Source organism: Pituophis catenifer, unplaced genomic scaffold (assembly GCF_029215685.1).
Source record: "Pituophis catenifer annectens isolate HBS135680 unplaced genomic scaffold, rPitCat1.0.hap2 SCAF_2, whole genome shotgun sequence".
Lineage (NCBI taxonomy): Eukaryota > Metazoa > Chordata > Lepidosauria > Squamata > Colubridae > Pituophis > Pituophis catenifer.
Window position 1 is genome coordinate 168566625 of NW_027256882.1, and position 17171 is coordinate 168583795.

The 17171-nt window shown below is 40.1% G+C and overlaps 1 protein-coding gene across 1 annotated transcript in view; it reads right to left on the reverse strand.

The window, feature by feature from the left end:
* Positions 1–478: 478 nt before the first annotated feature.
* LOC139310771 (gametocyte-specific factor 1-like) overlaps positions 479–17171 on the reverse strand; it is a 32138-nt gene continuing 15445 nt past the window's right edge. The window contains exon 7 of the mRNA XM_070934995.1: positions 479–1297. Within this exon, the coding sequence (XP_070791096.1) occupies positions 1284–1297 (14 nt within the window). The 3' untranslated portion in view covers positions 479–1283. The remainder of the gene's footprint in view (positions 1298–17171) is intronic.

Sequence of the window (17171 nt, forward strand, 5' to 3'; positions counted from 1 at the left end):
TGAAGAAACACTTAATATGCAGTGGACCCTTGCATGCTCTAATAGCAATTAGTAAATTCAGTGTGCTACCAAGTCCTATTTCACACACCAAAAGAAATAAGATATTCTTATTCCTACTTCTGGTAATGCCCAGAGACAGCCAAATAAGTAGCGGTGGGACTGAAATACTCCTGAGAAAGCAGCCCCTCATCCACATCAAATGGTTGTCTTCCGGCACTATCCGTTTTTCATAAAATTAATACACAGCAACTTAATTACTGAGAACTGTTTTAGATAAACCTTTAAACTGAGTTTCACAATAAACATTTTTGCAGAAACTATCAGAAAAAGGGATCAAGAAATTCTACCAGTAACTGAAATAACTGCTCTTCAGCATCTAAAATGATTGTATTAACACAGAAAATTTCAATTTTCCTAAATAAGGATACATTTGTTATTTGGATTTTGCCACTGAAACTAGCCAGAGAAATTGAAGAAATTCAAGTAAACTGCAAATCTTTATTCAAGCAACTGATATTGTCATTTCCCCCCAAATACAAACCCCAAAATTTGCAAGAGGGACCATTACATTTGTCAAAGTATATCTGAACATACCAAAATACATCTTTTTACATCTACAAAGGTATAAAGAATACAAGAAAACAATGTTATTTTTTTAATGCTTTCCATCTCCCCTATAAGGCTTCTCTGCAATACTCCCTGACTCTATAAAATAAAACTGGGCCTTAAAAATATGTCATAAATCATTCAGAAAACTGAATTGCAGCATCAGATTTGTGTGCTAAGAAACAGATCTATCATCTTGGAAATGGGGATGAATCATAACTCGCCATATCAAGACATTTAACTGGGTGGAAAATATGTGTTATCCAAATATTGATGGATTCCAATTTTTGGGAACTACAGCTGGTATTGCCGATGGTAACAAATGCTAGGAATTATACCTCAACATCTAGAAAGTTACAGAGTCCTAATATCTTACAGTAAACCATTTTCATGGTCTGGAAATTTCTCCTACTCTTCATCATTGCTTTTATACCAAGTTTATTTGTTTTACTAGCCTTTTAGGAGTGAACTTCTATATTCATAGTAACAATTAAGCAATATGCTGTTGGCAACTATATTGTTAACCCATATGCAGTTAAGAACTTGAATTCTTTTAGTTTTGCAACCTCAAACAAGAAAACAGCTTGACATCAGTGTCTTTCTGGCATTTCAATCTTTCTGAGAATAGTTAATGAATACTTTAGAGCCAATGGAAGGAACAGCTTTTGCCATGGCCTTCAATTTTCAGCATCTGCAATTAAATGAAAAGCAAGTAGTTTTAGATCTCAAAATAGAAGCTATGATAATCCACACATAAGAAGTATCAGGCAAACCAGTTCTGTGGCCCCACAACAGCCATTACCTCAAGAAAATACCACCAATTTTTTACACAGCATGCTTGCAGTGATAGGCAGGACAAACAAAATGTTTTAACCAGAATGAGGAGCAAGTGCAGAATTTGTCTTATCCATATGTACTGTGGTCTAACAGATTTTTTTTAGCTATCCAAAAAGCTGGAAATTGGTTGAGGCTTTTGCAATGCACTTAAACAAAGCACGTTCTATCATACCATTGTCTGAATTAACTCCAGGCATTCCTAGAAGAGTCTCTCTCTAAGCTAGTTTGAAGCAATGGTTGAGGCACTCAGGAAAATTTTTAGCAGTAGCTCTCCCCTATTCTTTTCCATAATAGTGTGGTGCAGTAGGTCAGATATTGGAAGTCTATAGAGAGCATCCAATTCAAACCCATCTCTGCCAATAGAAGCTCAATGGGTAACAATGTCTCTGACTGAGCTATTTATAAAGTTATTATTCTGGGAAAAATAGGGTGTTATGCACTCTCCCTTCAGCCCTTGGATGAAAGATAGGGTATAAATCAAATTACTGAATGTATTACTATGTCTCAAACTAAGCTGCTCATAAGGTTATGTTCTGAGGAAAAATAGGAGAGGGCCCCTATGCGTGCTCCTTTCAGTTCCTGGATGAAAGATGAGCTATAAATCAAATTAATGAATGCATAAATATTTATATTTGTCATGGAGAAACTGTAATCTCAAGGCCCAGTCTTTTTGGAGGTGGGAAAGTTCCATACATTCTCTGCTAATTTCTCACCTCCTGCTACCTGGTAAAATTAGAATTAAAAATACGAAACAGAGGATAGGACAAAAACAAACCTGGAAATACAGTGAACGCAAGTGATTACTGTATATATCTGTATTTCGCAAAATCAAAATATTTGATGAAACATAAGCAAGAACAGAAATATTGGGAGTCCTTTACAATCAGATCCTATTTGTTTCTAGCCATTACAATTCTCAAATGTTATCCTTAAGTTGCAGTAGGGTTTTTGAAAAAATCAATGATATACTAAGGGACAATTATTTCTGCAATTAGGTTATTTTCTTATAATATTTTCTCATCAATCTATTTTCCCTATTGGAAAATAACAGAGAAAGCTATTAGTGGCTAATACTGAGCTATTACGCATTACCTTTCAAAGGACTTTCATGATAGTTGCACAATATCTAACACAGAGGCACTAACTGCCTATTATTTTCTATATGTTTTGGATTTCAATTTCCATTAAACTCAGTTAATGACAGAATATTTTGTGGAATTGGTCAAAACTTCCGAAGGGACAACATCCCTCACATTTTTGGTCTAACAAAAGTTCTAAAAATAACTTCCTAAAATGCAAAAAAAAAAAAAAAAAAAAAAAAATTTGCACATTTGGTCTAGTGATCGAATAAAGGCTTTGAACAGAACACTGGCCTTTCCATTAAATTCCTTATGCTGTAAGCATTACTTACTTAGTAGCATTAAAGATAGTCCTTGTTTAGTGATCATCTGAAGTTAGGACAAATCCCCCCTCCCCCGAAGATATCTATGACCCAGTTGCAGAGATCTGATAGTGACATATACCCCCCCCCGATGGTCACATGATTGCATTTTGGATGTTTGGCAAATGGTTCACCCTTACAGCTGGTTGTAGTGTTCCACAGCCACATTATGCAATGGGGGAGGGGAGAATGCCAGAAATTGGCCTTTTTGATTGGCTTCTGGCAAAAAAAAAAAAAAAAAACTATTAGGAATGTATTCACATATTTAACCACTGTAGCATTTGCTTAATGGCTGTGGAAAAAAAGAAGTTTGAAAAATTAGGTCAATGCCACAACTTATGACAATTATAACTTACAATGGAAATTCCAGGCTCCGTAGAGTCATAAGTCAGAGTTTTCTTTCATTTGCTCCAGCAGGAAGAACCAACTATTTTTATTCAGGAATAGAGCTGGAAGGCACCTTGGAGGTCTTCTAGTCCAACCTCCTGCTCAAGCACGTGGAGCCATATCTGCGGGCACACAAGCTGTTGCCCTAGCTCAGCTCCCCAGCTAATTTTCAGCTAGCTCCGCCCATACCGTCCCTCCCTCCCAGGAGTCTCCACTCAGCCCGTTTTGGATGCCAGGTAAGTACAGGGCTCGCATGGAGGCTCCGGGAGGGCATTTTTGGCTTCCAGAGGGCCCCCGGGGGAGTGGGGAAGGCTATTTTTGCCCTTCCTAGGCTCCAAGAAAGCTTCTGGAGCCTGGGGAGGGCGAAAACCGGGCCTGCTGGGCCCACTGGAAGTCAGGAAATGGACCATGTCCGGCCTCCGGAGGGCCTCTAGGGGGCAGGCGAGTCTGTTTTTGCCCTCCCCAGGCTCCAAGAAAGCCTCTGGAGCCTGGGGAGGGTGAAAAAAGGGGAACTACCAGAAGTCGAAATGGGCTTCAGGGAGGCCTGCTAGGCCCAAAACGGGGCATTGGGGGGTTGCACACGAAAGCACAGGGGGGGTGGGGCATGGGGGAAGCATTGAATTATGGTTATGGGCACACACACGTGCGACCCCTTTGCGCTCCCCTTGCTTTTGGCACCCAACAGCAAAAAGGTTAGCCATCACTGCCCTATACCATTTCATTTTAAAAACTGGCTGTCCAGTTTTTTCTTACAAACCTCCAGTGATGAAGCCTCTGCAACTTCTGAAGGAAAGCTGTTCCATTGATTAATTGTCCTCACTGTTAGGAAGTTTCTCAATTCCAGGTTGCTCCTCTCCTTGATTAATTTCCATCCATTGTTTCTTGTCTAGCCTTCTGGTGCTTTGAAAAATAAGTGGACCCTCTCTTCTGTGTGGCAGCTCCTCAAATATTGGAATAGTGCTATCATGTCACCTCTAGTCCTTCTTTTCTCTACAGTAACTATACCCAATTCCTGCAACCGTTCTTCATATGTTTTTGTCTCCAGGCCTTTAATCATCTTAGTTGCTCTTCTTTGCATTTTTTCCAAAGTATCAACATCTTTTTTGTAATGTGGTGACCAAAACTGGATGCAATATTCCAGGTGTGGCCTTACTAAGGCTTTATAGAGTGGTATTAATTCTCCACATGATTTTGATTCTATGCCTGTTTATATAACCAAGGATTGTATTAGCTTTTTTGGCTGCTGCCACACACTGCTGGCTCATGTTTAAATGATTGTCCACTAGGACTCCAAGATCTCTCTCACAATTACTAATTTTGAGCCAGGTTTTGCCTACTTTGTACTTGTGCCTTTGGTTTTTCCTGTCTAGGTGTAAAACCTTGCTTTTCTCCACATTAAATGTCATGTTGTTGGATAAGGCCCATTGTTCAATTCATGTTAACATGTTTCATAACATTTCAGATACAACAGTTGATGTTAAAATAAGAACTTCACATTTAGTCCAGTGCTTATTTTTCCAAAGCAGTTGAAAGATAATCTTAGCCGTAATTTAGAACAGAAAACCCAATATAAAGCTAACTACAGGTAGTCCTTGACTTACAACCATTTGTTTAATGATAGTTTGAAGTTATGATGGCATTGAAAAGTGTACTATGATCCATCTGCAAGGTTATGACCACTCCTCAAGGTTATGACCACTCCCATAATCACATGATCGCAACTAGGATGTTTGGTAACTGGCTCGGTTTATGACACTTGCCGTCTGCTGTGGACAAGGTGGTGCGACAGTCGTAACTCACCTTTTTCAGTGCCATTGTACCTTCAAACCATCATTAAATGAATGGTCACAAGTCCAGAACTATCTATAATGAGATGAGAATAATCTATACCACACATACTTTTTCCTAAAAAATTGTAGAGCAATTTTGATATAAAACTCCCCCTATGCGATCTTTTCCAGATAATTCAATTAGACAGATTAATGAAAAAGAAGAGACATTTAGATTGCTGTTCTAAAACACTGGGCTTAATGGAGCATTTTAAAGAGAAGAGTGACTCTTAAGTTACTTTCAATGACACTCAAATGCTGATGTTGTTACTATTTCCTTAATTACCTTATGCAAGCTAAGTCACTGTCTTGCACTCCATTGTAAATGCTCTAGTTTTAAAATAAGAGTGAGACCAGTGGAGCTATATTCAGAAAAATTCAGAGCTTTTAATAAAAGCACAAGAAAAAGTTGTAAGACTTACCTCTTGCATGCACACACACACACACACACACACACACACACACACACAGGTCTTTGGTTATTTGGGTTTTCTCACACGGGAAAGAAAAACTGGACAACTTCCTCACACACCTCAACAGCCTACACCCCAAAATACAGTTCACCATGGAAACAGAAGCGAACAACCAACTTCCCTTCCTGGATGTCTTAGTCTACAAGAAATCCAATGGCTCCCTAGGACACACCATCTACCAGAAGAAAACACACACAAACCGCTATCTGCACGCACTCTCACACCACCATCCAGCACAGATCAACTCCGTAGCCAAGACACTCATCTCCAGAACAAAATTTACAAATTGGGTGTTTTAATCTGTGTTTCGGCCGAAATATTTAATAATTTTAAGGGATTTTTTAATATTTGTATTATCTGTATTTTATCTTGGCTGTTCACCGCCCTGAGTCCTTCGGGAGTAGGGCGGTATAGAAATTTGATTAATAAATAAATAATAAATAAATAAATAAAATGCTTAGCTGACGAACAACACCTAAAAACCGAACTACACACTCTCACTAACGTACTAACATCCAACGGATTCCAAAAAAATAAGACTACCAACCTAATCCAAAAAGAAACCCCCACCAAAATCCAAGACAGAGAACAAGAAAACGGCAAAGCCCTCCTCCCATACATAAAAGGCACCACAGACAGAATCAGCAAGATCCTCCACAAACACAACATCAAGACAGCATTCTGCACAAACCGAAAAATATCCACCATCCTAAGACACCTCAAAGACAAAATTGAGTTAGAAAATCAAGGAGTATATAAAATCCCATGCCCCACCTGCCCCACCGCATACATCGGACAAACCAACAGAAGAATAAGTGCACGCATTGAAGAACACAAGAACTCAGTCAGAAAAGAGGAACCAACTTCTTCCCTGGTCCAACACCTTAAAGCCACAGGACATGATATTGACTTTAAAAAGACCAGAACTATCATCAAAACTGAACATTTTAACAACAGAATAATCAGAGAAGCCATCAAGATAGAAAAACGCCCACACAGCATGAATAAACGAGATGATACCTCCCACCTACCAGCCATTTGGAAACCCACCCTCATTGACAAACGAGTCCCTAACACAAAGAATGACACCAGACCCACTCTCATGAAAACCACACAGGATGTCACCACCACACATCCACGCAAAAAGCAAACCCACACCGATGAGGCACGACCACAAACCAGAAGCCAGACCACAGCTGCATCATTAGCCACTTTAAACCCCTCCAATCCATACATGAAGCAAACTGACACCCACCATGAAGATGTGGCACGACCGCGAAGCCAAACAACAGCAACGCAGCTCACCAGCTCAAATCCCCCTGCAACTCAGACTAACCCGAGCACAACCAAGCCCCCACCTAAACAGAACACACCCCCATCCAATCAGAGCACAGCCAACCCCCCCATCCAATCAGAGCACAGCCAAACCCCCAACCAATCAGAACACACCTCCACGCAATCAGAACACAGCCAAGCTCCCACCCAATCAGTTCACACCCTCACTGGCAGTTAAAAGGAAGAAACAGCTGCGATCACACATTGCTCCTAGAAGCACAAAGCCAAAAACACCAGCCTGAAGATGATGAATGAGACTTCGTTGAAACGTCGCCAAGACATTTCCAATTTTACGCGGGAGAAAACCCGAATAACCAAAGACCTACATACAAACACCCGCGAAAACCTCAGAAATATATATATATATATATATATATATATAATTTATTAGTTTGTCAAACATGTACAAGATAGCAGGTATAAATATAAACATGGATATGAATGAAATAAATGTATATAAATAAATGGGGACAGCAGGACAGGGATGGTAGGCATGCTGGTGCGCTTATGCACGCCCCAGCTCAAATCTTCCTTTAGGCCAGAGGTCGGCAACCTTAAACAATCAAAGAGCCACTTGGACTCGTTTCTCACAGAAAAAAAACACACCGGAGCCACAAAACCTGGGTGGGCTTGGCCAACTCGATGTCACTCACATGACCCCAGCCACGCCTACCCAGCCACAAATCCATTGTCTCTCCCTCTACCCATCTCTCTCCCTCTCTTCCCCTCTCTCACCCCTCTCTATGTATCATTCTATGTGTCTCTATGTCTCTCTCTCTCTCCCCCTCTCTGTATATATGTTTGTGTGTGTCTCTCTCTCCCACTCACTTCGGGTGACCATCGTCCTCCTTCCCCCTCCTCTCGTGATGCCCTGGCCGGCCGTGGCTGAGCTGGGAGCGTACTCACGCACGGAGAGACCCTCCCCAAGTGAGCATCAAACCGGCCGCTCGCTTAAGAGGGTCTTAACAGGACACAGCTTCTCTCCTGCGCTAATGCTCTGGCCATCGCCTTGCTGTTTTATCCCCCACCCCCGGCGGCTCTTCAGCCAAGTGCGGAGGGTGCGAACTCCAGCCTGAAGCGGCAGGAAGCAAAGGCTGCTTTACATGCAAATGTGGCACGAAGGCAGGTATAGGGAAGCTTCGCTCCTGCACTCTCCTCCTCCTCCTACTCTTGTGATACCTTGGCCGCTGTGGCTGAGCCGGGAGCATATGCACACATGGGGAGACGCTCCTTAAGCGAGCCGCTGCCCGCCCTGGGTGCACCTTTCCTGAGCTTCGGTGCTTGCTTGAGGATCTCCCCGTGCGTGCGCATGCTCCCAGCTCAGCCACAGCCAGGGCGTCACGAGAGTAGTAGTAGTAGGAGAGTGCAGGAGCAAAGCTTCTCTGTACCTGCCTTCGTGCCACATTTGCACATAAGGCAGCCTTCACTTCCTGCCACTTCAGGCTGGAGTTCGCACCCTCTGCACTTGGCTAAAGAGCTGCTGGAGGTGGGGGATGAAACAGCAAGGCAATGGCCGGAGCATTAGCGCAGGAGAGAAGCCACGTCCTCCTAAGACCCTCTTAAACAAGAGGTCGCCCACCCTGCACACGCCTTTGCTGTGCTTTGGTGCTCGCTTGAGGAGGGTCTCCCCATATGTGTGCACACTCCCAGCTCAGGGGGGAAGGTGAGTGCAGGAGCCCTGTACCTGCCCTGTACCTGCCTTTGCGCCACATTTGTGTGTAAGGCAGCTTTCACTTCCTGCTGCTTCAGGCTGGAGTCCAAAAAAAGAAATAAGAGGGGTGAGGGGCGGGGCCAACCAGTGATGGGACAGGGAGCTGCGGCAGAGGGCCCAAAGAGCACATGTGGCTCTGGAGCCGCGGGTTGCCGACCCCTGCTTTAGGCGAAATAGCCCCCCCCCTTTTAAAAAGCTACCCAAGGATTGTCCTATGGAAAATCCTTACTATAACTTTGATTATCTTTTTCTCCCTCCATTTCCTTCAGCACATATGCAAATATGCATGTACTTACATGCCAAAGAAAATTATCTATTACTTTTCCCCAAACACCTTTTCATATTTCATACATCCATTCTCATCTACAGCAAGCTGATTTATAAAGTAATTTATGTGGCATACATCTATACAACCAAATCTACTTTAGTTATATTGTCTTAACATCTAATCTCCTGAGAATTGGAGGATGGACTCATTAAGCAATGGGCACATAATTCTCTTCTTTCAATGTTTTATACATAGCTGGAATCACTAGACTCATGGATGCCACTGTCTAAAACAAAATGGGTCCCTTTCTTTCAGAGAAGCCAAAATCCCAAGATAACCCTCCCCTGTCTTTACCTATCCCAATGTTTAAATGGCAAATGTAAAAGAACATCCTTGCATTTATGCCACAAATTGTTAATTTGTCAGAAAAGAAAAATATGAGAGGCCCAGTTTGCAGAAACCCAGTCACATGCTATATAACCAAGAAAAAGAAGCACTGGAAGAAAATTGCATTCTTCCTTATATCTGATTATAAATTTAGAACTGGAAGAAGCATTTTGTCACCTCAGGGATAGAACAGGAGAGAGGAAAAAAAATGAGGGTTAGTCCAGTCATTCCCCTTTGTTCACGCCCAAGGAGAGACAAGAATAACGATGCAACATATTCCAGATTGTTGCAGCTTATGAGAACTGAACTGGGACAGGCTCTGCAAACCAAGCCTAATGCAGCTGTTCACTATGAAGCTCCTACCAAATTTAACAGGAATTAATACTAAAAATCTAACAACTGTTAAAATGCTATTTATGCCTCTTCTTCTCTAGCACTTATATTTCAAAGCAGCTGTTTCAGAGAAGTTAGGGGTATATAGCGCCCTCTCTTGTCTAGTGAGACAAGGGTAATGAAATAAAACACTTCTCCCATGACAGCTACATAAAGGTTGGATTCTACTCAGTAAGCTTAAACAGAGGAGGGAGGGGGGAGCATATTGTGCAAGCATAACAAATAGACTTGGCCAGAAAAGGCTTCTTGTTAACCCCCTGCCCTTTTTTTCTTCCATTCAATCATGCCCGATTCTCAGATATAGCCTAGATAGGTCCCTGCAGTTTTCTTGGCAAGGTTTTTCAGAAGTGGATTGATTTCACCTGCTTCCTAATGCTGAGAGAGAGAGAGAGAGAGAGGGAGAGAGGGAGAGAGAGGGAGGGGGAGGGAGGGAGAGAGGGAGAGAGAGAGAGAGAGAGAGAGAGAGAGAGAGAGAGAGAGAGAGAGAGAGAGAGATCAACTGTCCCAAAGTCACCCAGCTGGTTTCATGTCCAAGGCAGGACTAGAACCGCCCCTGACTAAAACCAATTTCTCAGGACAAATCAGTAAGACTAGTAATTTGCCTTCTATTCCTGCACCAACCGGGACGAACTGAGCAGCATAGCAGTTTTAAAGTTTATTAATTATCTGCCTAGGGAATAATTCCCATAAACAGAAAACCTATTCATTTGAAATCCAATTTCATTTTTTTCACATTTCAATGACTGATTTTCATTATAAGCATTCAGTCTGAAGACAATTAAAATTAGCTTGTAAAATCATATTTTTAAATACGTCTTATATTTATTGAAAGGGATGCGGTGGCTCAGTGGCTAAGACGCTGAGCTTGTCAGTCGAAAGGACGGCAGTTCAGCGTTTTGAATCCCTAGTGCCGCGTAATGGAGTGAGCTCCTTTTACTTGTCCCACTTCTGCCAACCTAGCAGTTCGAAAGCACGTAAAAAATGCAAGTAGATGTGGCTCTTGTCATTTTTATGTTCTGCTTCCATAATTTCTCCCAGTCTGCCAATTGAATATTATGTCCTATGTCCCTGGCCCACATTGTCATATTATGTTTAACTGTTTCTTCTATTAATTTGTCTCTCAAAAGGTAGTTATATGTTTTAGTAATCATTTTCTGGTCTGCTCCTAATAAAATTCTGTCCAGTTCGTTCAGATCTTTTGCAATTCCATATTTGATTTTATCCGCATTGTATCTTGAGTGTATTTGAGTGTAGTGCCACCAATCAATATTTATATCGCCATTTTGGAGTTGATGTCTTGGAGTGAGTTCTCCTTCATGATTCAGTAAATCTTGGTATCTCATCATCTTTCCGATTTCAAGGGTATTTGGAAATATCAATGCCTCCATCGGGGACCACCATTTTGGTATTTTAGTATAATAAGTTTTCTTAATTCCCTGCCAAATCTTGAAGAGTGAGGCCCGAATTATGTGTCTTTGGAAGTACATGTGTTGTTTGTCTGGCCCATCCCATAGGAACGCGTGCCATCCTCGTATGAGATCAAAGCCTTCTAGATATAACATTCTTTTGTCATCTAATCTCATCCATTCTTTAATCCAGGTCAATCCGGCTGCTTTATAATATAGCTCCCAGTCTGGTACTGCAAGGCCTCCTCTGTCTCGTGTGTCTTGTAGCGCTTTAATCTTAATTCTGGCCTTCTTTCCCTGCCATATATAGGTCATTGTAATTTTGTTGAGATTTTTGAAGAAGTCCCTTCCTGGATGTAATGGTACTACCTGGTATAGATATAGTACCCTCAGTAATATATTCATTTCAATTGAACTGATTCTGCCCATCAATGACAATTGTAGCCTGTTCCAGATTTCCAGATCTTTTTTAATTTCTTTTAGTAACTTCGTGTAATTGTCTTCTTTGATTGTGGTTGCTTTCGCCGTCAGCCAAATACCTAAATATTTTATCTTCTTTACTAATTGGATTCCTAATTCTTCTTCTAATTCCGATCTCTGAGTCTGGGTCATATTTTTCGTCATTAGTTTTGTTTTTTGTTTGTTTATTTTGAGGCCCGCGACTTCCCCGTATTGTTCTATCATCGACATCAGTCTGGGTCCAGATCGTCTTGGGTTTTCCAAGTTGAAAATTACGTCGTCTGCAAAGGCGAGTAATTTGTACTCCTCTCCCCGGATCTTGAGTCCTTTGATTTCTTCCTCATTCCTTATTTTGTTTAATAATACCTCCAATGCTATTATAAATATTAGTGGTGACATGGGACATCCTTGTCGTACTCCTTTCTGAATATCAAAAATTTGTGTCATGTCACCGTTTATTGAGATTTTTGCTGTTTGTTGGGAATAAATTTTTTTAATCAGATTATGAAATTTCTCTCCACAGTTCATTAGTTCGAGTTGTTTTGTGAAAAAAGACCAATTCAAATTGTCGAAGGCCTTCTGGGCATCAAGGGAGATTATGGCCATTTCTCTGTCTATCTTCTGATCATAGTATTCCAGAATATTTATAATCATTCTCAAATTATTCTTTATTTGTCTTTTAGGTATGAAACCATTTTGGTCTGGATGTATATAGTTATGTATTATTGCTTTGAGTCTCTGAGCTAGTATTGACATGAATAGCTTATAGTCCACGTTGAGTAATGAAATTGGTCTGTAATTTTTAATTTGCGTCGGATCTGAGTCTTCTTTGTATATTAATGTAATAATAGTTTCTGTCCAAGATTTTGGAATTTCTGCTATCAGTAGTGCTTCGTTAAAAACTTGTAACAGTATTTGGTCTATCGATTGTTGACAAAGTTTATAGAATTCAGTAGGAATTCCATCCAGTCCTGGAGTCTTATTGTTCTTTTGTTTTTTGCGGGCTTCCATTAGTTCCAGCATTGTTATGGGCCGGTTTAACATCTCTCTGTGATCTTCTGTGAAGTGCATAAGATTGGTTTTTTGGAAGTATTTTTTTATTTGGTCTTCCGGGACCTCTTCCTGGCAATAAAGTTTCTGAAAAAAATTTTTGGCTATGTTTTTCTTCTCCAGATGTGTGTGGTAAAGAGTTCCTGATTCGTCTTGGAGTTGGTGTATAATTCTTTTTTCTGTTTGCTTTTTTAGTTTATATGCTAACCAGCGTCCAGTTTTGTTAGCATGTTCAAAATTATTTTGTTTTACCATTCTTATTTTCTGTGCCAATTCAGTTTTTGTGGTTAGATTCAGTTTATGTTTGGCCAAATTTAGCTTTTGTAGCACACTCGTGTTGTTGGGCTGTTGTTGTAATTTAAGTTCCTCTGTCTTAATTTCTTCCAATAATTCATTTCTGATTCTTTGTTTCTCCTTTTTCTTTCTTGCCATATATGCAATAGTTAGGCCTCTAATATAGGCTTTCGTGGTATCCCATAGGTTTTGTAATGATGTTGTGTCTTTTGTATTTATTTGTAGAAATATCTTGATTTCCTTTTCTATCATTTGCTGATATTCTTTTTCCTTTATTATACTTGTGTTCGTTTTCCATCTCTTCTGTTTTCGGAAACCTTTCCAGACTATTTTGATAGGATTGTGATCAGCCCATATACTAGACATAATTTCTACTTCGTGTGTTTCTTTACTTAGTTGAGGTGTCATCCAAGCCATATCCAGCCTGGACCACGATTGATGTGGGCCCAAGAAATATGTATATTGTTTTGTTTTGGTATTTATTTCTCGCCAGGTGTCGTGTAGGCTCATTTCTTGTACTAAATCTTTGAATGTTTGTGGCAATGTCTTCCTTTTAATTTTATTCTTCCTAGTGCTGTGGTAATCTTCTCGTAAGTTTACTATCGCGTTAAAGTCGCCGACAATGCATACATTTTCGTAGTCCAACTCCTTTAGTTTGTCATGTAATTTTTTGTAAAAATCTAATTGGTTTCCATTTGGAGCATAAATAGCTACTAACAATATTGTTTTTATTTCCAATTTTAGTTCTACCATTAAGACTCGGCCTTCTTTATCAGTGTAAATCAGTTTAGATCTTATATGATCTCTAATATATGTTACCACTCCCCTTTTTTTGCAATCTCCTAAAGATGTATATATTACTCCTAATTTTTTATTTTCAAGTAGTTTTTTCTGTTGTTTTCTTATGTGTACTTCTTGTAATGTAATTATGTCTGCCTCTAATTTTTGCAACCTTGTAAACATTTGATGTCTTTTGCTTGGTGAGTTTAAACCATTTATATTTATGGAAATGAGCTTTATTTCTTCTTCCATTTCCGCTAGTGTTTATTTGTCTGTTATTTTGAGCTTTGTTGTGTTTCTTGTAACTCTTTGTGAGATCCCCGCTGTTTCCTCCTTCTCCAACCTTCCCTTCTTTTGTTCTTTGTCTTCCTTGTTTGTCATTTGTGTCTCTTGGTCACTTGGGTTATGTTCTTCTCTACTATCTCTGCTTTCCTGTTCTCCTTCATTTCCTAGATATTGGTCCATAAAGTCTTGAGCTTTTTCTATTGTTATCTATTCTGATTTTCCTTCCTTCCCATGAAATAAGTAGGCCTTCCGGTATGAGCCATCTAAATTTTATCTTGAGTTTATTCAGTTGTCTACTTAAGAAATTGTAGTCTCTTCTCCTGTCTCTGGCTCTTCTCGGTACTTGTTTCAATGTTAGAACTTCCCTCCCTTTGTACATAACTGTCTCCTCTCTCATTCTTCTATATATTTCTTCTTTCATTGTTTTTTTTGTAAACCTAATATGGACTTCTTTGGGGAGTTTGTTTCTCCTTGCATAATTTGTAAAGGCTCTGTAAATTTCATCAATTCCATTTCTAACTTCGTCCTTATCTTTGTGTGTTGCCTTTGCCAGTATTTCGATCATAATCTCGCCCAGGTCTTCATCTCTCTGTTCTTCTATATTTTGGAATCTAAGGAAGAAGGATGCCTTTTCCATTTCAAGAAACGTGAGTGCATCTTCGGTGTCCCGGCTCCTCATCGTTTGTTGGTTCTCCAGCCTCTCCAGCCTCAAGGCTGTAGCTTCTGTTTTTTCCTCCACTTTATGTATTCTCTGTTCATTTTCTATGATATTTTGCTGGATTTTCACTATCTTCTCATCTATATTTCTGATGTCATCTTTAATTTCTCCTACATCCAGTCGCAATTGTTCATGGTTTTTTCTAGTTTCATCGTGATTTAGCGTCATCTTATCTTCCATCCTTTTCATTCCCTCTTGTATCATTGCGAGGGCAGCCTGTATATTCTGCATGCCTATGATAGTATTGGTCTTTTCTTCTCCCGTCTTTTGCTGTACTGGGGAGGCTACTAGTAGTGTTTGAGTTTGGGGTACGTTTTTGGTTGTTTTAATAGTAGTTGATATACTTGAAGTAGCCATGTCTATTGTACGTGTTAGTCTTGTCCACAATTTCATATAATTATGTATTGCCTATTTTATGTTAATGGCTTAAATGAAACGTTATTGTTGGGATTAATATTAGTGGAAATACTTCTAATCAGCAATCAGCAATATAATAATATATATAGAAAGAAGAGAAAAGCAGGGGGAGGGAAGGTAGAAATGGGGAAAACAGCGGGGAAAGGGCACGTTTCTAGCAATTCATAAATTACCTTATTCTTAAATTAATTGCAAGTTAAAAGATCTATTTCACTAGCAGTATTTGTAGTAATTCTAAAATCAATTCTATATCAATTTATATTGCTAGTTATCTTAATTGTTATAACTGTATTAAATTGTTTAAATTAATTAGCTTTCAATCAATATTTATCACACATGTAGTACTCTATGGTTGTTTGAGTGATCAACTTGTTATTATTATAATCAACTTATTCCTATATAGACACCAACAGAAAAAAGAAGAAAGAAAAACTACTAAATTATTAAATATTCTTTTCAATTCTATTGCGTTCTAATATATTATGATAAGATTAAGCCAGACCATTAATAGCTATATTGTCCATTTGTTCACCAGTTGTTTCAGTGATTCAATAGTTAAATAGTTCGATATTTAACGGTTAGATCGTTATATATCCCAGTTTTTTAGAAGAGTGCCAGTGGAAATGGTGAAAATATTGGTAGCTTCTAAGAGTCCGCTCAAAGTACGTTGTATCAAAGTTTGTTTCGTCTCTGTCAATGCAATGTCCACACTCTCCTTCAGTCTATTTCACACTCGGTTTTCCAATTCAGTCCAATCTGCCCGGCCGAAACCAATAGAGTCAAATGCAATCAGTTTTTAGGAACTGTCCAGAATCCTCCTTCTGATCTCCGGCACACCGCTCTCCTCACACTCCCTTTATTTCCTTCAATCCTCCTTCCGATCTCCGGCACACCGCTCTCCTCAGTCTATTTCACACTCGGTTTTCCAATTTAATCCAATCTGCCCTGCCGAAGCCAATAGAGTCCAATGCAATCAGTTTTTAGAAGTCCGTCCAGAATCCTCCTTCCGATCTCCGACACACCGCTCTCCTCACTCTCTCTTTATTTCCTTCCGATCTCGCAAGATCTGTTCTTATTCTTATTCTCAGTTTAGTCCTCTCGATCCAGTCCACCCCAATAAAATCCGGTTATATCGGAGTTAAATCCTCCGCAATTCTTGTCGCTCTCTCTTTTCTCTCGGCTGTTCAAAGTTTTTGCGCTGTCATCTCTGTTCAAAATGGCTCCAATCCGCTCGATCTTTTCTGCCGCTGCTTGTCTAATGTCTTTTCCCGGTATCTCTGCCACCAGCGTCTGCTTCTTCATCAAATGCTTTTTGGGTTTTTTTAGGTTAAAGTCCTCTGTTGATGACTTCTTTTCTTTTTTCAATCTTCGCTTCCCACTCACGGAGTTGTCAGCGCCTCCGGCCAGTCTCGAAAGGCTGGTTTTTCCTCACTCTGGATTAAGGGTTTGTCTTGTACCTTCGAGGGAGTTGCGGTCTCCTCCGAGGTCCTAAGACGTTCCCCTTTAAACTATCAATCCCTCCGAGATCGATAGCGCCTATTTCGGCTCCAGATGTGGGATTGTTAGAGACTCAGGAACGGAGCGCCGTCCCTTTTGTCCCTAACGCGCTGAGGCACTTACCACCAGCCCGACTTGCCAAAATACACCCAAACACTTCGGCGTTGTGTTGGAAATGTAAATCAAAAAAGGGGACATATTACCACACTTGGTGGAAATGTAGGAAAGCCCAACACTATTGGCAAGATATAAAAAATATTATCGAAGAAATAACGAACATTCAAATAGAAAACAGTCCAGAATTTTTTCTATTTGGCATGATAACAGCACAACATCTTAAGGAAACGAAATATCTCATCATACATATCTTGACAGCAGCAAGACTATTGTTCGCGCAAAACTGGAAATCAGACCAACTCCCATCCAAAGACAAAATCGTTGCAAAGATAACAGAGTGTGCTGAAATGGACAGATTGATGCTGGAACTCCAGGAAAAGGAAGAAAGCGAATACTATCTTGTATGGCACCAATGGTATCAATGGCTGGAAAGGAAAATCAGCAAAAATGTAGAGGACAGAAATTAGGGTAAAGACTTTCA